Source organism: Sinocyclocheilus anshuiensis, unplaced genomic scaffold (assembly GCF_001515605.1).
Source record: "Sinocyclocheilus anshuiensis isolate Anshui unplaced genomic scaffold, SAMN03320099.WGS_v1.1 scaffold2129, whole genome shotgun sequence".
NCBI classification, from domain to species: Eukaryota; Metazoa; Chordata; class Actinopteri; order Cypriniformes; family Cyprinidae; genus Sinocyclocheilus; species Sinocyclocheilus anshuiensis.
Genome location: NW_015552540.1, coordinates 263970 through 285971, shown reverse-complemented (window position 1 = coordinate 285971; position 22002 = coordinate 263970). Strand labels below are relative to the sequence as shown.

Here is a 22002-nt window from a genome sequence, read left to right as displayed (position 1 = left end):
TGCCGATAGACGAGTATCTTGTAGCGACGATAGCCAGAGATATCGCCTGTGGCTGATGCCTTTGACGATAATTATTATTATTATTATTATAGTATTATTATGTAACTAATATTAGTGCTTATTTGTACCATCACATTTCTTTGTACACGTTTTTACAGTGTTGCACGTTAAAACCAATCACACTTGATTCTGTTGAGCTTATGAATGCAATGGCCAATCAGAGGCGTTCAGATGAGTTTTGTTGTTGAGACTGAATTCAGTTCTCTTGCGAATTCTCTCATCATACACAACGAAGTGCGGATGTATGTGTAATGTAAGTATAAGAGTTTGATTCATTGTGTAGATAGCTTCACTGATTATAATAAGAGTGTTTTTAAAGTGCATTAATTCGCGCTAGACTGAAGTCAGTGATGATGTTCTTTGATAATATAAATGTTCTTTGCTCGTTTTCTGTAGCTGCTGTTTGAATAACTGAGGAAATATAAGCATTATAATTAGTAGTTTAAAATGTTTTTATTTAATTGTGATGATGTTAAACATAAATTCTGTCATATCAAAATATTTTATGACATGACATCCATATGCTACTTGAATAAAAAGATAAAATGTGTAGTTAATAGATAGACACTAACATTAGGCTGCTTTTAGCCATACTCTGGAGTTGGTTCACTTTCCCGCTATTAAACAATTAATACATAAATTAGCATGATAATATCATGTATCAGTGATCTCACAGGTTCATGACAGGACGATATGACTATGGAGCATATCGCCCAACACTAAGTAGAATTTTTTGAAAGCTGTGTCAGGCACAAGATGCTGCAATAGACGCGAGATGTGAATGCAAGTCAAACATGTCCGTCTTGCACGTTTACAAAGAAAAACATTGGAAGTAGTGCAGTAGAATGGAAAAAAATGCATTCTTTGTGAACGGACTCTTAGATTTGCTAATTTAGGCAATGAATCATCTGACAGGTACAGTCACTTAGATCAGAGGTTTTACTTTTCTTGACTATCTAAGTTTGGTTTTACTAGAAAAAAACACTAAGGATGTCCTGGTGGCCCAGAGGTGAACATGTAGAGCTTCTGTCGAGTGAGCAGACAAATAAATCAAAATAGAGCATAATGGAATGGGAAAGAATGTTGGGTTCTTGAGTTTTAAAAAATCAAAAGTACTATCAATCTAGACAAAACAAGCCAGACTATCATTACCAGCATCCTCTTGAAGTCAAAGTGGTCAGATTATTACATCAACTACCTGTGACCTTCCAGAATTTCTCCCATATGATTCATGACACTTTTTTCTTCCTTCTAGTGACTTTTCAACATTACTGATGACAAACTCGCATTTAATGGGTCTCAGATCGTACATTCACATCACAGAATATTCTTTCCCATTTTTCTAATTGACTGGTCTTGATGTTCTTCTTGAGCAGATATCCTCTTTATTCAGCCTGTTTCTCATATTCTCTCAGGTATAGTTTCTAAATGTTCTCTTTTCTCCTGCTCTTTCAGTCCATCACATTGACTCTGCCTCTTTCTCGGTCTGTGCACTAGATTACTCTTTAAAGTAGGTCCTGGGGAGTACCGACAACTCCCGTCTCAAGCTCTCTCTCACCGTCTCTCTCCGAAGGTTGTAAATCAGTGGCAGTGAGTAATAAGGCCTTGGTCATTATGCAGTCGGCAGTGGCGTGGCAGCGCACTCTTTGGCCTGAGGGAGACGGAGCGAAGGGCACGGCAGAAAATAGTTTGAGTGATGCCTCTGCCGGATGAGTAATGAACAGTTCAAGCAGGTCAACTCATTACACGAGCGGCCGTTTAATTATTAATTACGTGCTGCAATCTATAGCAGAAAGGACACGTTGGGTATGTTTAATGTGTGTTTATGCTTCCCTCTCCTTCATCTCTCTGTGGCGTTCTGTTATTAGCATGTGTCAGTGAGTAGCTCAAGCAGAGAAGAGAAGAGAAGAGAAGACAAGGGAGAGGCTCCCCCCACACACACAATTAACACAATTACTTATTAATTACTCACATAGCAGTGGAAAGCGCATTTAAATGTCGGAGTTACCATGGCCTACGGGCTTTAACTGAATGCTGAGGAGACTGATGTAAATTTGGCGATTGTTTGAGTGTCGAGTGTGGTAAAAGATGACCTCTCATAACTCTTCAGATTTGCTAATTTAAGGAACAAATCTGCTGAGGTTTGCGAAGGTACAGCCATTCAGATCCAATATTGTCATCTTACTTTTTAACTAGAAAAAACAACAACAATATGGATGGCCCTGTGGCCCAGGGAAGAATGTGTACAGCTGCTTAGTGAGCAGACAACAGTGAATTTAAAATAACTATACAGTACATAACACAACAAAATGGGAAAGATTGTGAGATTCTTAAGATGGTAAAACTGAAGTTTCAGCAGCCATTATTCCAATCTACTGTACATGATCCTTCAGAAATGACTCTAATATGCTGATTTGCTGCTCAAGAATCATTTGCAATACTTATAACTGTTCTTAAAATAATTTTCAACGTTGATAATAATAAGAAAAAGAAAAGTTTGGCTTGAGCAGCAGATGAAATGACTTCTGAAGAATCACGTCACAGTGAAGACTGGAGTGATGGTGAAAAATCAGCTTTGCCATCATAGGAATAAATTACATTTTAAAATATATCAACATAGAAAACAGTAATTTTACACTGTAATAATACTAATTCATAATATTACTGTTTTTACTGTATTTTATCAACAACAAAAAAAGCAGCCTTGGTGGGCATATATGTACATACATACCTACACACACACTGCAAACAACTGCTTGTACCAGTTAAGAGTACAAATCTGAAGAATCACAAGGCTGACTGGGTGAAATACTGCATAAAACTCTATATACACACCAGATTTATACCAGAAAGGTGTGTATATCAGATAAGTGATATATAACACAAGAGTTGTATCTATTTCAAGGAATATCTGTGTTTAACTGACCCTGACCCAACTCCTCAGAGAGATAAGGGTGAGAAAATATGTCAGGGTTTAGCTGGGTGTATTTTAGCGCCTAACGGATGTCAAGGTTAATGCAACAACTCTGTGGTCCACAACCCTCAGTTGTCCAGAGCCCTGTCATGCTACATTAAACCAGCAAACTGTGTGTGCGCAAGAGAGAGACAGAATGAGAAAGAAATGCAGAGAATAAAAAAACATATGAAGCTATTTAAAAACTTTGAGCTTTAAATTTGTTTGTATGAAATGTTATTTATTTCTTAAACTGCGATTGTTTTACTGCTAGTCTGAAACAACTACAATTTGCTGCCCAACCTTCTTCAATGTATTTTCAAATTTCCAAATCCAGAGTTAAGCCAATTGTTCCGTTCAAGGCCTTGACATCAGCACGGCCGAGCTCTCGACAGCTCCAGCTCTTCAGAGCTCAAACCCTGAGCAGAGCTGATAATGCGCCTCGCTTCATTAGGAAACAAAATATCAGCTTTCCACCCCATTAGGGACGGTTTCATACATGAGACACAGACTCACCTCATCAACAATGCACTGCAATAACTGAAGAGGCTGTGACAGAGGGGGGTACAAGAAAAAGAGATTAGACCCCATACAACGTCCTTACAGTGCAAAGGAAATAAAATCATTAATGCAATAAAACAGGTAGCAATACGGCTTAATCAAATGCACTCTGACTCGGGAAAAGCCATTTGATCTGTAATGTTTTCTTATTTCTAATGGCACCTAATCTGAATACAGGCTGTTAAGACAGAGCATATTATTGTCTGGTATTAACTTCAGAGGGAGGCAACCATGCGAGGTGAGGAGAAAACTGCAAGGGGTTGTGAGAGGAGCCGCCTACATCTCTGAAAATACATGAAAAACACTTACCATTAAGGAACCCTGGTTCTTTTGAATCTGCAAGGAGAAAAAAGGGATTTAGGTGAGAATGAGTAAGCAAGAGCAAAAACATGCAATTAGCATGTTACAAACATAAGCATTGCACCAAGACATGTTTATGATCACTGGGGGAAGATCAGGAAAACCCTGATGGCAAGATATGGGCATGATGTGGTAACATCGTTTACATAATGAAAACACAGCCGCTAATAGTCTGATCCTCAATTAGGATAAGCTTCACCAAGCATTTTTTCCATTAATTTCATATCTCCTGCATTTTATTCACCTCCAGGTTTATACAGTATGTTTGACTCTAAATGTATACTCATGATATACTTCTCAAAAAGTATCACAGTCTGGAGATAAAAAAAAAAATAGTGGGTTATTTTTTTGACAATAACATAACTTGTTTCATGGGGATTAATTTATATTCATAACCATATGATAACAATAAAATACATATGGTTTCTACATAGCATTTCTGTTGGAAAGGAGAGTCCCAGTTAAAGGTAATAAAAAACATTTCAGTCCTTTTCTGCCTTGCAATTCCCACTTGCTGGATCTAAGTAATCATCTGACAGAGGGTTTATCTTAAGGGTGCTTTCACACCTGTAGATCGATTGCTTTGTTCCGAAACAGGGATTAAAATTATTACAATGTTGCTTTTTATTCTTGCTGCGGTTCGCTTTCACACGGCAAAGTTTCTTAACGGATTTGTTAATACAAGTCACGCGCGAGTAAACTGTTGTCTCATTGGTCAAAGTTTCACGGTTTATTTTCCGGGATTCCACTTAACTGTCACGGCTGTCATCCATCAGGATGGAACGACAACAGCTTTTCTTTTTTTTTGTAGCCGTCCTTATATTAATTTATCACTTTGAGCAGGAGTCCAGGATTCATCGGGAAAACATTTTTTAAATGCACCTACTAGGAAGAAGAGCAATACGACGGCATTATAAAATGAAAAAGTGCGCTTTTTTATTTTGAATGGCGAATACGTGCTCACCCACAGACATTCACAGGTTCATTTTGAAGTATTAGCAAAACAACAAAGCTAATGCTTTTCACGGAACTTACGTAATTACCCATTATACATTGTGATATAGCCTGGTTCTTTGGTCCGTTAGATCGGATTGCTTTCTCACTACAACCGAACCGCTCCAGAGTTCGATTTCAATCGAGCCGAGATCACCTCGTTCAGGCGATCTCGGACCGATTGTTTTGTCACGGATCCGGGCACGATTGCCGTGTTCACATATGCCCAAACGAACCGAGCTAAGGGGGGAAACGCACCAGGTTCCGAAACAATGGGCCAGGTGTGAAAGTACCTAGATGGAGATAGACTAAGAACTTTTTCACATATTTTGTTTGAACTTAAATATTATTTTAAGGGCAACACTGCTTACACAATCTGGCTTAAACCTCCTGCCTGGACCTTATAGTTTCAACTAACAGCTAACGGTGTGAGACCACTCTGATGACATATTACGCTAGTCATTGATTCTCTCTTCTCAATTAAACATGGCCCAGCTCTCTTTAAATACCTGGAGACGCTGGACCTATAATGTAGGAACTAAATAACTCACAGCACTGGCTAAAACTGCAAAGCACAGCAATCACAGGACAATTAAAGGCATAAATATTTGTTGTATGTGCCTTTTTCCAATTAAACCATTGGAGTTAGATGAAATGCTTCAATGTGATCTCCACTGAACAATCAAGACCACTTTAAACACATCACCTCGGCTCCTTTTTGAAAATGTTAAAGTGCTACCATTTAAGCAAGGTCCTAAATGGAAACTATGCTGTTCTTGTACACTGTAAAAAAAATATATAGGTAACACTTTAGTATAGGGACCAATCCTCACTATAAACTAGTTGCTTATTAGCATGTATATTATTACCATATTGTCTGTTTATTAACACTTATAAAGCACATATTCAGCATGACCATATTCTACATCCCTAATCCTAACCCAGTACCTAAACTTAACAACTACCTTACTAGCTATTAATAAGCAGCAAATTAGGAGTTTATTGAGGCAAAAGTCATAGTTAATTGTTTGTTAATAGCAAGAATTGGACCTTAAAATAAAGTGTGACCAAAATATCTATTTTTATTCCTTGTACAGTTTCGAAGATTTTTAAAAACAAAGATTATTTGAGAAGGTTTTTACAAGAAAATACTATTTTAGTCTTTCTGCTTCAAAATCTCACGTTTCTTTGTAATTATTTGTGAAATTTACAATTTTTGAAAGAAAAGAGTAATTGACCCTTCGCATGGAGTTCGACTGACAGGCAATCTGACCAATCATAACGCCAAATCTGCCATTTTTGCCCAACAAACAAACCAGGCGCGGTGGACTTGCACTTGAAAATGGTGTATATTAATGTATTTCCGCAGTTAAAAAAAGATACCTTCTGATGTTCATTCATGTTTATTTCATGTTATAATTAGTAAAGAGGACGAGATAATCGGTTCATGTGCCGCTTGAACTGAGGCGCTACAGCAATCTGTCACAACACATTAAAAAGCCACAAAACGGTATTTCTTGTTTGAATTTCTTTAAAAATTTCTTACAAAATTTGAAAGCTGAGACTTTATTTCATACCTAAAGTAGCCTGCTGTCTTGTCTGTCGGCGCGTTATCAATTTTCTCATTGGTCCGCAATGTATTTTTCATTTTGTATTTTGAGAACATGATCTGTGGCGTGAGAGTGCCATGGCTTGTCGGACCTAGCAACAGTAATGTCTTTGCGAAGGGTCAATTCCTACATTCGTTTTTTTTTTAGTTTCTCTGTTTGTAACACTCCAATTGTCTGTGCTGTTTCAGGGGCCGTTTACACGACAATGTTTTCAGCCAAAAACTGGAAACTTTTTATGCGTTTTGACTGTTCGTTTACATGACAATGGCATTTTGGGGACTGAAAAGTACAAGTTTTTGAAAAAGGCACCGTTATCGTTTCCGTGTAAACACCCAATACGGGAATCTTTGAAAACGGTGACGTCATGCGCGTGCGTAGTACGTGTTAGGTATGTAGACATGCGCAGTACGTGTCGATTTTAAAGGCAAGCGCGAACAAACATACGTAACAATGGCGGAGTATATGGTACTGTTGTTGCTGCTCAACAGCTAACGCTTCTTCAGCAAAGTGTGGATTTACTTCACCAATATTACAACCAACAGCGGAGACGCATCATATACATCATATAATCGTCACTTCCGTACAGGTACTGTTTACTAACAAGGTGACAGCGCCAACTATTGGCCTGGCATTCGTAATACAGCGTTTTTGCCCATTTTCGTGGATGTGTAAACGCAAATCGTTTTGAAAACGTTGTCGTGTATATGTGAAAATTTTTTAAAATGCAAGGGAAAAACTTTTCCGTTTCTGACTACATCGTTGTCATGTAAACGTAGCCTCAGACCAATGTATGCGAGCAGGGCACTGTCAAAGAAGAGTGACTTTACTGGGAAAAAAGGAGCCAATGTTTTCTTTCACTCTATCAGTACTCAGAGCGGGGTTTCACCAGTAAGTGAGTGAGAAGAACTGAAAAACCTAGAGTGGAGCTGGAGTGAAATGAATTCACAACGGTTTGGCCAAATTTTCTCTGAACTGCAAGTTACTCCATTTTAACTTCTTGTTTACATAACTGTTGTACAAAAGCAATATCACACTCAAAACTGTGCTGTTATACTACATATTGTCAAGGCTGTGATTACCTGTGGCCTCAATAACAACAACACGCTTGCTAGGGTGATATTGCTTAAATATAGCATTAAAGCTCTGGGAGAGCAAAATCATACAGTATACTAAGACGAATACAAGGCTTAAAATGAGCTGAAACCAAAACAGCCGCAAAACAGAAAAGACAACAATAAATCAATCAGGAGGAAAAGCGCTGGAGGCTGTATACACACGCCAGCCAGTCTGCAGTCTTCAAAGATTTTCAGAGCGAGCCATCGGGAGACGCCATTAACTCCTGACAAAGAATGCAAATTAATCCCAACATGGGGTGAGACGAAATTAAAGAGCCTTTTATAATCAATGACAAGATAACACATAGAAAACACACATACACACACACCCATGCACTCACACACACAAAACAGCAGCAGATTTGCAGCTCTGAGACTGAGTGCGAGTGGAGTGGGGGAAGGGCATCAGAAGTCGATGCAGAAATACAGAAGGCATCTCTCAAGATCTCAGAGCACAATGGACAATGACTCTTTAAGCATGTGCGTGTGTGTGTGTGTGTGTGAGAGAGAGAGAAAACGGACAGATGCCTGGGCTGATGTGAGTGACAGGCCAGGCCCGAGGTAGTGTGTGTGCTGGCTGGGTGGCGTGTGCACGCGTGTGTGTGCGATGCCTGCAGGTGAAGAGTCTGCAGCACCATATGGAGCTGTGAAAATTAACATCAAGAGCAAAAACGCTCTAGCAGTGGGAGGTTTAGCTCTCCCTCTCTTTCTTACTGACTAACTCCCTCCCTCTTTCTCCTTCATGCCTTTCTCTCTCTCTCTCTCTATTTCCATTCCATACGAATTCACAAATGCAGGAACAGGGAAAGGGAGAATAAGGAAGATTAAAGGAGGAAGTAATAAATTAATGGGGTGTGTATACATGAAATGCTTCAGTATAATGCCTCTGGCTCTACGGGCCAAGAACAAAAGTTTTGCCATTCATTGGTTTCAATTCATATCGCTTTATCTGATAATGATATACTGCATGATGAGAAGAACCTGATTGGATTTCACACATTCCCATGTCATTGTCAAAGAGGATTTTTGTTTTTGTTTTGAAGGGTTAGATACAGACCAACATAAAAAGGACACATTTAGTTCTGCAGTCCTGTGAGGAAGAGAAATGCCGTACAATATTTAACATCAACAGATCAAATCACGGTTCCAGACAGTGTGTATGAGGGAGTGTTTGTGTGTACATGTGAATACATTAGTTTATGTAATAATACTCTGTGGATTAACATGATAATGGCCCTGTTAATAGATAATGCTGGAGAGCAGAGGAAAACAATTTCAAATGAGACAAGCCTCCAGGCCACGGGATAATGCACACAAACAAATGCACGAATGCACTCGTACAAAGAAACCACCCTGGCCTCTAGCCTTCTCATGTTCTAACGTCTAATGTTCATCATCTCACACAGTTTGTTCATCCTATATTTTGTCTATCTCTTCTATGTTAGAAACATCTACACTAAAAATGGATCAGGATTTAGGATTAATCCTAGCACTCCTCATAATATCCTTTCAATTTCACGCATTGCATACCAATTTTTTAACTATCGCCGTGGTGCACAATAGCTTTGCATCAAGTGATGTGTGAGATAAAGTACAAACACACACCATTGCCAGGCCCAGCCTCCGTGACCGTTCGATGCTCAAGGCTTTGGCTCTAGATGCAGCCTTAAAATGTTCCTTTCTGATTTCCTCTGCATGCCCTGAGTGGTTGCTTTGTTTTAATATGCTAATTAACCCAACAGGCATGCTGGGAGTAATTTATTGAGCATTAGTCAACATTTCCCTCATTAAACTCACTGCACTCTTACATGCAGAACTTTAAAAAGCAGAGAGTCTGATTAGAGAAAACTAGGGCACTGAATCAGATTTGGTTATACAGTATATTTGTAGAATATATACACAGGGCTGAAAATTGTCACAAAAAATAAAGGATTAAAATAACACTTTACAATATAACCATATTAAATGTATTAACATTAGTTACTGCATAAGGCATTATGAACAATCAATGAATAATACTTCCATATCATTTATAAACCTTGCTTACATACACTACTGTCCAAAAGTTTGGGGTCTGCAAGAATTTTCATGTTTTTGAAGTCTCTCATGCTTAAAAAGGCTGTATTTATTCAATCAGAAAATACACTAAAAACAGCTAACTATACATTTCAATTTAAAATAGGCTAACTGTTTTCTATTTGTATTTACTTGAAAATGTAGTGTATACCTGTGACACACTAAATGTGTGTGGCATATCTTAATTTTCAGCAGATATTATTCCAGTCATATGCTGATTTAGTGCTCAAGAATAATTTCTTATTGAAAACAGTTGTGCTGCTTAATTTTTGTGGAATCTGTGATAAAAAAAAAAATTTCAGGATTATTTGATGAATAGAAAGTTTAAAAGGACGGCATTTATTTGAAATAGAAATGAAATATTTGATTAACTTTATAAATGTCTTATCTGTCACTTTTGATCAATTTACATTAACATTAACCTAGATTAATACATTTAGTAAAAGTATTACTCATGATATCGCATTCATTACTGTAATAATGTCAATCAATGTCAACGTCAATAAATTAAACAATTTTGTAAAGTGTTACCATGTATAAATTGATTTAGAAAAGAGAGTTTCCAAAGAACTAGAGAGGAATCAGAAACTCATTCTGCTGTTTATAAGCGGATCATCGATGTAACATATTCCTTAGGATGGCATTCAAAAATAATGTATGTAATTTTGAAAGTAAGGCCATACTTGTCCCAAAAACAACACAATTTTTGGCACTGTCTAATTAAACATGTACAAAGTATATTAAACACACTATACATCTACACCATGTCATACAACAGGCGCCATAAAATAACATGCTTTGTGCATTGGGTACCATGTGGTTCTTAAACTGGGAATCCTCCAAATGAATCCGGATTATAATCTGTTTGTCATTCTTAAAATGGGATCATCTTGATAAATCCCTGAATGAAATCTGATTACAGGGTGGTTGGGATTGAGGAATGGAGCAGGTCTGCAGGACTGTACATAATGTAATGTAATCTGAGTAAACATGGGTTGGATGAGCAGTTGTGGGATGAACAGCCAGTTAATTACTGCCCATACATTAAGATCAAGAGGAAGTGGGTGTATGCCGTGCCTCTAGGGTGCAGAACTGTTGAATATTCAAGAGCTGAAAGTTAAACTGCTTAAAATGCTATCTGATTTGATTTGATGTAGTAGACTCACCTGTGGATATGGAAAAGAGCCCAGCGCCAACTGCCAATGAAATAACAGAGGGAAAGTTAAGTTATAATGAAGCACAGAGGAATAATCACATGCACACTCACTCACACACACCTGCATAAGCACATGAGCTTTTACCAATACAGCTATGATGGACGATGTCTCAATCAGGACAATCAAAGCTGCTTAACATGAACATACTAAAATCTATTTCTTAATAATACATTACACTCATGTTTTTGGCCATTTAATTGCATATTAACTGCAATTAAATGAGAATGTATATACAGTTAATAAATGTACATTAAATGCACGTTGTTGAACTTTAGAGTGTTTTTTTACTCACTTAAGTAGGAATTAAGTAGATTTTTTCAGTTAATTCATAATTTTATAAAGTCTTCAAGATGTGGTTAGTGTATTGCCGAATGCACTAAGAATCATTTTTGTTAACTGAAAATGAAAAAAATCTTCAATGCCATTTCTTTTGAAACGTGTATGTAATACGGACACGCTACAGTTAAAATTATAGTCAAGTACTTTACATATGCTTTAGTCAGCACATCAGAATAAGTGTACTTCTTTAAAGCATGACAAAAGATTAAAACACTCTCTCAAATTCCCTTTTATTTCATTAAGATTATATGAAATAAAAGGGCACTTGAGATACGTAGCTTTCCAAAAAAGCACAGTACAATACGAGTGCACATTCAATACAATTAAGTGCACTTCTTTTTCACAAGAGTTAAGAAGCAGTTATATTCGTAATCCTGCCTACGTCCCAGCATCACAGCAGGTGTATGTGCTTCAGCAGGTGTTATTCTGTGAAGTCTACAGCACATGCTGGAATAAAGAACAGATGTGGAAAAAGCAGCAAACCCAGAAGCAAAAGTCAAACTAAAAATAAGACTATTTTCAAACCTTACTTTAATTACATTCCAGTTACATTTAGAAAATTAATCCAAATCAAACCTCAGTGCATTCATTTATTAAATCTAACATGCCCATCTCAGTTCAGGAGGTGAGTTCAGTTCATTAGATAAGAAATCTGCCAACAGAACATAGAGGTAATTCACCCAAACTGCTTAGACATTCCAGCAGCCGAGCCGAATCGATCCCGTCCCTAACAACATGCCATGGTAAGGTCAACACTAAATCATAATCAAATCAATATACTGTTCATCAACTCATGATAATGTCAATCCATATGACCCTTGATATTTCCCTCCCTAAACATCTCACTGATAATATCTAACAGTATTGATAAATACAATCAAGGGATTGAGTGGAGGGATACAATAACAATTCATCACAGCCAATGAGAAGCGCTGACAATTACAAAATGGGAATCAATAAAGCCAATGAGAACTACCAGCACGGCATTTTCAGTACATGAGTCAAACCACCATATTAAAATCTAATCCACTCATACGTACAGTTCTTGCTGCTGTTGTTTTTCTGCTTAGAAAAACATCCACTTCAAAAAAAATCACTATACTCATACACCTCTCTTCTCTTTTTCAGGAACAAACACATACACACACACCTCTGGAACAGAGAACACAGCACTCTAACTACTGGACGTTCTGCTGGCTGAGTGATTGAAAGCGTTTTGCCACAATGACTCCAAATCTTTCACTCTTACATACACACACACACACACACACACACTCATTTTCTTTAATGTTTCACTACACACACATTTTGTCCTTAATATTATTTCTTCGCCATTTATTAATCCAATTTTTATATATATAGAAACCACATGCATGCACACAAAATCTAATTTCTTACTTTATGCTCACATGGGAATTTGAAGGGAGAGGGTCCAAAACGATAGCAGAGCAGAGCAGAGTCTGTGTGTGTGTGTGTGTAGCAGTCAGTGGGAGATCTTGAGTGTGATCCATGCATAGCTGTAGGCCAACATCTGTTTGGACAGGCTGCCTGCAGGGACTATCAACTGCACTCAGCAGAAACACTGACACCAGTCCACCCGAACTACGAACACTGGGCTGTGTGTATACGTGGGTGTTTATAAGAAATTATTATATGGCTTTTTTACCTCCATGAAAGAGATTCCTACGCTCCACACGTCTGAGTGAATACCATACTGTTCCCCTGATATCCGCTCTGGCTATAGAGGCAAAGACACAAAGACACATTACAAAGAATCATTACAATGCAGTGTACAATTATGCATTGTACTTCGAGTAGGACTGTGGCACTAAAGGCCCCACTAACATTCATTCCTGATTCCTGTGTGAACTATTTAACAAGCTCTGTTGTTTAAATGTGTGTGTGCATGAGTGTAAATCGTACTTTAGAAAGCATTTGATTGTATTGTGTTCATTACAGGCACATACTTGACTGACAGCCTTTACAATCAAATGTGTATAACCTATGCATTCTCTATTCATGTAAAATAACAATAAAGCATCTGAACAGAAAAACCATTACAGGTATGAATGCAGCTTACCGCCATGTATGCATTGGTTCCAACGTATGTTTTAGCAATGGAGTTCACCAACTGTGGAAGAAAGCAGGAGAAACATTTTTAAAAATGAATAATTATATGTAAATGATACATTAGTGTGGCCTTCACAGATCTATTTTGAGCTATTGCGGTCAGTCATGACAATTTAGGATTCTACCGTGCATTTAAATGTGGATGTAACTCTCAAAACTTGGCATTGTGTGTAGCATGAAAAATAGGACTTTAATTCTCACTTTAATGGATCATACAGATAACAAGCAAAGAGTGCTCCCTTTATAATCACTGAAGCTCTCAAATACTTCAGTTCAGAGCAAGCTCACTCCCGAAAAAAAAAAAGGAAAAAAAAAGATATTTTCAATGGTAATGGTTTGGTTGCCAAGATTCTTCTAAAGATTCCTTTTGTTGTTGTTGTTTTACAGAAAAAATCAAGTCATGTTTGTTTGGAACAACGTCAGGGTGAGTAAATGATGAAAGACCTATTTTTGGGGTGAACTATCCCTTTAAGCAGCAAATTTTATTTTTAAATGAAGTGTTATTGATTTCTTTAAATCTCAAGCATGAACACCGGTAATAATAATCATTTAAAAGGATAAGTAGACAGACAAATACATAAAAAATTGTAACTTCACAAAAATATTGGTTTGTCAATATTAATTAAAATGTTACAGTAAATGTTACATACAGAAATTAACATTAACATACAGTGCATTAATAAATTCTATTTAAAAAATGCATTAACTAAACCTAACTAATCAAACCTGTTAGTTTTGAAGTGCTATCTTCAAAACCAACTAACAAACAGATTCCTCTTGCCTATCCTAATAACTGACATAGATCTTAGCAGTGACAGTATTGGATATCTAGTAGCATCACACCTCAACCTCAAAGGTGAAACACTACCCCCTCTGTATGTGCACAGCCAAGAATAATATAGAGAAGCCATCACATTCAGTCCTCTGATAGAAGCAGCACAGTTATCTCTGTTTAAACAGTGAAATTCAGTACAGATGTGACAGCAGGTGACCTGAGCTCTCTTCCATAAGCTAAAGGACACAGTAAGAGGAACTGATTTAAATCTACTGAAAAGAGTGTGTTATTGTGGAGTGTTATTGAAATGCCAGCCTGGTTTAATTTTAGTCTGTACTCTCACAGGGGAGAGACAGTGAGATCCGGACACAATGCCACATGTCAGCAATGACAGGACAAACATAATGAGAACGTTCCCCCGTGGCCTGACGTACGTCTGTGTGCGCGTGTGTGTAAGTGAATAAGAGAGACATAGGTTTACTATACAGTGTCATGGTCTGGACGGGCACAGAGGAGAACACACACACGCACCTCATCCAGGGGTCAGCTTCAACTTGAATCTCTTCGGGGAACATGGGTATGAATATTAATTAAAAGAGGGCCGTTTGGAGTGATTGGGTTCCATTGTTGGACTCCTGAGTGTATTAGAGGTGGAGAGACTGATGCTGACTTTCTCAGTATGAGCTATTGTCTCCAGCCACACGCACGCACACACCATCACTCATACACACTGAATATCTGGTCAATGTGGTAATTACAAAGAGCTGGAAGTGAGAGGAGAAGAGCAATCTAGGGGGTATCTGGGGGTTAGGGAGCAAAGGCAAAAAGTACCTGGAGGAATAAGATAGAGAAGAGAACAGAGACATTGAGACTGATGGGACAATGGCTGATCTGAGCTGACTGTGCTCACAACATACATACACATGAGAAGCACTTGTGTGAGTATATGCATTCATGCAGACAAACAAACATGCACACAAATAGTTACAGGATACAAATTAAAATGTACCTGTGTGCTGACTCCAAAGTCACACAGTTTGACCTGACCCCGTGTGTTAACCAGCATGTTGGAGGGTTTCACATCTGCACAGAGATACAATGCATTTACACAGAGAATCAATTATATATGCCAGCATTTAATATTATAGATGTCACTAGATTACTGAACTTCTGCAGTGTAATATGGAGGAGAGTTCAACTTTTATTATTTATTGCATATTTTAATTTAACAATTTAACAAATAACCTGTGCATTAAGTACAAATTAACAGTCCTTTCATTAATAGTTACAATTTTATAAGTTACAAAACAGTAGTTTTCTCACCTCTGTGTAAAATCTTTAGGCTCCAGAGGTACGTTAATCCTTTTACCACCTATAGACACACACAAACAGCCACACTCATTGAAAACAAACTCAGAAGAGACTCAAAAGGGTACGAGAGCTATGTCTGTAGAGGATATTGCTGTAAATTATCTGAACAGTGGCGTATCTTTGATTATTGTGAGAAAGTGTGAGGGAGAGGGTAATGAGGGTCAGAACCGAGAGCAATGACAATTCAGCACTAATAAAATGTTACAAAGACAAAGCACACATACATACACTTGTCTGAGCTGTAACAGATTCTTGGACATGCCGAAAACTCTAAAATCCAAGCTTTCAAAATTCCCTGATACACTTATTCGATAACTGTTTCATGACTTGAAGAGTCAGCAACTTACCGCAACAGCAATTCTGCCCAAGACATGCTCTGAGATTCTCCAGTAGACATCCAGAGAGCCACCTACATTAAAAACAAATAAATACATTTAAATTTCACATATTGTGAGTGATGCTTTCTTTTGTGACTGTTGCCTCCCAGATGCCTCACAAACGTTAAAACAGATGAGACTTACCATCCATAAACTCAGTGCATATCGATATTCTGTTCTCCACAAAGAAAGCACTGTAGAACTTTATGATGTATGGAGAATCACACTGTAAACAACACAATCAAATATATCAAAACTATGGTAAAACCTTTATATGCCCAGAACACATTTAGCACTTTATCATTAATGTACACTACCACTGGAAAGTTTGGGCTCTGTATAAATACTTTTGAAAAAAGCTCACCAAGATTGTGCTGCTTAATATTTTTGTGGAAACTGTAAAACAGTTTTTAGGATTCTTTGATATGAACACGGCTTGATGAAAAGGATATTTATTTATACAGTGTATTGAGTTTATTGAGAAATTTTGCATGATTCACTGAATGGTTCTCAATGATTTGTTTCATTAAGACTTTGGCTGGTAGTTATTTGTAGAAAGTCGTGTAATGCTAATGCAGCAGTATTTTATTCAGAATGAGAAATTGGCTGATTATTCTATGCGATTGGCTCATTGTTGCAAAGGGTGATTTGTAATAAATTAAAGTCTATCCTGCAGCTGTTGTCAGAGCAGGTTACAGGAACAGGTGGACTGAACTACATAGGCATTGATCCCTGAATAATTAATTAAACTTCTTTACTTATCACAGTCATACACCTCATCTGAAAGCTGAAACCACACACAGCTCTAAACGAATTTGGTTTTTACCTGGAAAGTGGCTCCAAACTTTACGAAGAACAAAACATTGAGAGTATTCAGGTGTTACTTTTAACAGACACTCTCAAGGCTAACAAAGTGACACTTGAGTGCAAAATGCTCTAAGTTTAGTTATTGAGAGGGAGGTAAGAAACTGATATGACTAAAGCATTGTAAGTCACTGGTCATACTGGGTGAGCACATTTTCAAAATTAGGTCTGGAAAAGAGGACTGAAATACACATAGTACTATCCGATATATATAGATTAAGTAATCAAGCAGACTTAAAAACAAGTTCAGACCTTATAAAGGATCTCAAGCTCTGACATGATCTGCTTCTGCAGCTCCACGGTGATGTCGAGAGGAATAACCTGCAGTAGAAGCATAAAGCCAGCATTTCAAAAAACACACCCACATTGACCTTTCTGAACTATCAAATGAGCAATTGAGATCTAAAATGAAATCCATTTACACCCAAACAGAACTCTTAAGCAAAGTTTGTTATATCAAACTCGCATATGCAATGCTAGACACTTCGCCTTCTCTTTTCCCCAACAATTTTACATCAGATAAATACAACTTGCAAACATAAGCAGTCATTCAAGTATACTTTTCTGTGTACCAATACTTCTGTTGCAGCTCGCTTTTGAGTTTGAGAATGAATGCTTGAGAAACATGCTCAAAGAGTTTCTCTTCAGCCAATACTGACAGGAAATTAAACAGCCTACCACTTAAAAAAAAAAAATCAAAAGCAGGCATTTAAACTTCCAAAGAGATATTCCAAGGCCAAAGTTTCATCTAATATCACAAAGTTCTGAAATAAAAACAGTTTGTTTTTTTGTTGCAACCTAGGTGTTTGATCTCTCTCTTCTCCACTTTTGTAATGAAGCAGCGACTAGCTAAAATGCTTCTTTAGTTAAGGTTAGATTATCAGCCTCCCACTGAAATAATTGATTACAGGTAAGGCAGTAACGCAAGGCCACGCAGTTAAAGCTCAGCAGAGATCACTTACAGCCTTAGCCAAATAGATAGCCCTGCTCGAGCAGACCCGGGCAGAGCACAGATGGAAAGATGAGCAGACACAGAAGAAACGAGAGGAGAGGAGGACAGATAGGAGATAGGACAAAAGAGAAGTGAGAGGATAAATGTAAACGAAACAGATGTCAATGAGGACGATGGAAAAGGGGAGAAAGAGAAAAAAATGTAAGAAAAAAAGTGGAAGAAATGACAGAACAGAGACCAGCTAAGATAGAAAAAGAAAGCCGCTCTGGCGTATGAGGGCCACAGGTTCTCAATCATGCTTAACTGAGGCAACGTGTGTAGGAGTGCTGGATTTGCTCTTTTGTGCTCTTCAGTTAGAGCACTATTAATATCTCCAGCGGTTATTCATTGCATCTTGCCGCAGTGAAGTCCACCTGTAACAGAGCCACCTGAGTTCACCTCTTTTGCTCTGCAGGTTCTATATCTATTTATAAAGCAAACTGGCTGTATGATTTTTTTTACCCATTAGTTGAATGTGTGCTATAATAGCATATGTTGGGTCTTTATATGTGTTTTCATGGTTTTTCTATGTGAGCCAAATAGCTCTGCCAATATGTAATCTACAAAATATGTACAAGTTTTATTAAGAGTACTAAAGAAAAAACAGTAAATTCCTATAATTTAATGTAATGTTTGAGTGGTCACTTTCAGTTCCAGAGCTCGAGGTTCTAAAGCATACAGAGACATATGTATTGTTCTTACCTTCACTGCTACAATTCTCTTCCCAAGCAAGTGGTAAGCTCTGTCAAAATGGAAAAATGTACAATTAATGGCAATGCAAATTTTCTTAGCAGTACCTTACCTTTGTAAAATGTACAAACAAACAAATCGAAATGTATATGTACACTACTCTTCAAAAGCTTGGGTGCGGTTTTAAAGAAATTACTTTTATTCAGCAAGGATGCATTAAATTGATAAAAAAAAGTAAAGACATTTACAATTTTACAAAAGATTTCCATTTTAAATAAATGCTGTTCTTTTGAACATTCTATTCATCAAAGAATCCTTAAAAATCATGGTTTTCACAAAAAATAAGCAGCACAAGTGTTTTCAACATTAATCATAAGAAATATTTCTTGAGCACCAGATCAACATATTAGACAGATTTCTGAAGGATCATGTGACACTGAAGACTGGAGTAATAGCTCAAAAAATCCAGCTTTGCCATCACAGGAATAAATTACATTTATCATTTATTAGAACAGAAAACATTTATTTTAAATTATAACAATATTTTTCACAATATAACTTTTTTTAACTATTTGTGATCATTTTTAAACTGCAGCATTGGTGAGCATAAGACTTCTTTCAAAAACATTACAATATCTTACGAACCCCAAACTATGTGACATAACACAAACACACACACACCCACACACAAATGTATATGTATCTGTATTTTTATCTTATGCATTTAATTATTTTAAACATTGCTTAAGCATCCAAACATTTTTTGTAGCCACTATACACACAATAAAAAATAAATGTAGGGACAGACATTCAATGATTGACGTTTAAGGATGGAAACTATGTTCAGGGTTTTGTTTAAGTCAGAGCAACCTGAGATGTACATCCATATGACTAAGTAAGACACCCAGGTGCTTTTTAAACATTTGTATTTATTTACAGATTATCAGCGGCTTAATCGCTACGAAAAAGAGCTCAGAGGAGGGGTGTCCTCATCCTAAGTGTCAAATGCAGGTGAGGTCAACCCTGAGTCAGTCACCTGCGAAACCTCAGACATTCTGAGCTGTGGAGCGTTATCTGCTCCGTTCCTGTTTCAGCGTGAGCTCTCCCAGACAGGCCTCCTGTTACAGGTCGAATTAATGGCAAAGCCAAAATTATTTAATTATGATCCTTGCTCATTCTGAGCAGTGGGTCTGGTTACTGCAGTAGGTGCTGAAGAGGGGTTGGGTTACAATAACCCACGACACGGTCCATTCCACCAGGTAATATACTAACAACAGACAGCTGCCAAACGAGCCTGGAACACAGGCGCACGGCATGTGTGTTTGTGTAAATGAGAAAAGAAATGACAGAACAAGAAAAAGACTGATTTGATTATGAATCTCTGTATGTATGTGCGTATACGCCTGCAGTAAACAAATTGGTAGTGGTTTGTGTTTGAGACAGTGCATGTGATTTATGGGAAATAGATGGCTGATCTGGTCACAGCTCCAGACACCTCGTAACTCCGGCAAGCCTTTAATTAATGTCGCTCTAAGTGATGCGACGGCTAACTTCCCTCATTTAGGACGAAGACATTCGATCCCATCTCACCTCAGTGTCCTCTGCAGGTACACTTTACACTTCGGAAGATTCTGAGCCATACAAGATGCACAGATACTCAGTGATAGGTTTGCTTATTGTTAACACAAAAAAATATATACTGAAAATTAAATCTTAGTGTTCAAGTAATTGTGAAGAAACACTGAAAAGTGATATCAATACTTTTATCTGTTGGAGGTGGTACGGCATGATGGGTACAGCTCAGGGCTGACTATCGGAAGGTTGCTAGTTTCACTTCACGCATGTAGCGAGTCATAAGCATCACCATTGTGCCCTTGAGCAAGACATTTAACCCCAGGTCTCTCCATAGGGATTGCCTGTGTAATATGTACGCTATAAGTTGCTTTGGATAAAAGCATCTGCTTAATGACTACTTACTACTTACTAATGCCAACTCAACCAATGATGTTGTCTAAATGGTCGCTTCAGGACATTCTGAACAGTAATGTATCCTACTAAGCCCATTCGCAAAGTTCAGCTAGAGTCCTTGAACTTTGACCCTGCTGAGTAAGTCATGCAGCGATGACTTAAGACTGACAGATGCGTGGTCAGGACGAGGTGACGTAGTGACGTGTGGTCCTGACCCCCGTAAATGTGTCCCTATTCTCTGTTTGTTATTTACACTCCAGAGCCCGAGGTAATGAAAGCTCTGTCATGCAGTATTCATGGATCTCTCGAAGACAGCCATTCCATGCATGTGCGTTTGCAGACGAACACACACGCATGCAACCACACAAACAGGTTTTGATTACAGTGGCCAATGCGGACCAGACAGTTCTCTCGGTCTCTTTCTCAATGCCATCTAACCTGAGATGACCAGATGATCACCTCACCTGAAAGAAAGCCACAAAGAGATGTGCGCGAGAAGAAACAAACCTACAGCAATGGTTCTCACCCGGTGGGTCGTGCCCCAAAAATGAGTCGCAGGGTAGTTCTAATAAGATCACAAATTGTAGGGGGGAAAACAATGCTAAAGGTAAATAATTACAAATATAATATGTGACCCTGGAGCACAAAACCAGTCTTAAGTCGCTGGGGTATATTTTTAGCAATAGCCAAAAAAACACTGTATGGGTCAAAATTATTGATTTTTCTTTTATGCCAAAAATCATTAGGATATTAAGTAAAGATCATGTTCCATGAAAATATTTTGTACATTTCCTACTGTAAATATATCAAAACTTAATTTTTGATTAGTAATATGCATTGCTAAGAACTTCATTTGGACAACTTTAAAGGCAATTTTCTCAATATTTAGATTTTTTTTTTTGCACTCTCAGATTCCAGATATTCAAATAGTTGTATCTCGGCCAAATATTGTCCTATCTTAACAAACCATACATCAACGGAAAGCTTATTTATTCAGCTTTCAGATTATGTATAAATCTCAATTTCAAAAAACAGACCCTTATGACTGGTTTTGTGGTCCAGGGTCACATATGATAAAATATATATAACATGTATATGTGTGTGTGTATGTGCATACTGTATATGTATGTATATATACATATTATATATTTTACATGTGTGAATATTCCCTACTATATATATATATAGAGAACTATATATGACCAGGACTACATTAAATTATGGGTTCACATGGTTTGTGCGGATCACAATGCATTTTCAGCATTGAGTTATTGTTTGCCGAGAGCATAAAACCAATTCAAAAGAAATTTAGAAAGTGACATTCGTCTACATCAATCATTCTGTATATTCTTGTCTCTATGCATATACAGTGGGTACGGAAGGTATTCAGACCCCCTTCAATTTTTCACTCTTTGTTATATTGCAGCCATTTGCTAAAATCATTTAAGTTAATTGTTTTTCCTCAATGTACACACAGCACCCCATATTGACAGAAAAACACAGAATCGTTGACATTTTTGCAGATTTATTAAAAAAGAAAAACTGAAATATC

At 37.5% G+C, this 22002-nt stretch overlaps 1 protein-coding gene across 3 annotated transcripts in view; it reads right to left on the bottom strand.

Annotated features, from left to right (window-relative positions):
* LOC107663978 (dual specificity mitogen-activated protein kinase kinase 5-like) overlaps positions 1–22002 on the bottom strand; it is a 72677-nt gene that overhangs the window by 26099 nt on the left and 24576 nt on the right. For all 3 annotated transcript variants that reach the window (XR_001631410.1, XM_016454421.1, XM_016454422.1), the window contains exons 9-19: positions 18495–18534; positions 17054–17122; positions 16082–16163; positions 15908–15969; positions 15513–15561; positions 15199–15272; positions 13365–13415; positions 12951–13022; positions 10895–10924; positions 3884–3910; positions 3530–3562 (exon numbers count right to left, since the gene is read on the bottom strand). Coding sequence is in view for 2 of the 3 variants with exons in the window: in XM_016454421.1 (XP_016309907.1) it covers positions 3530–3562; positions 3884–3910; positions 10895–10924; positions 12951–13022; positions 13365–13415; positions 15199–15272; positions 15513–15561; positions 15908–15969; positions 16082–16163; positions 17054–17122; positions 18495–18534 (589 nt within the window). In the remaining variant the exon portion in view is untranslated. The remainder of the gene's footprint in view (positions 1–3529; positions 3563–3883; positions 3911–10894; positions 10925–12950; positions 13023–13364; positions 13416–15198; positions 15273–15512; positions 15562–15907; positions 15970–16081; positions 16164–17053; positions 17123–18494; positions 18535–22002) is intronic.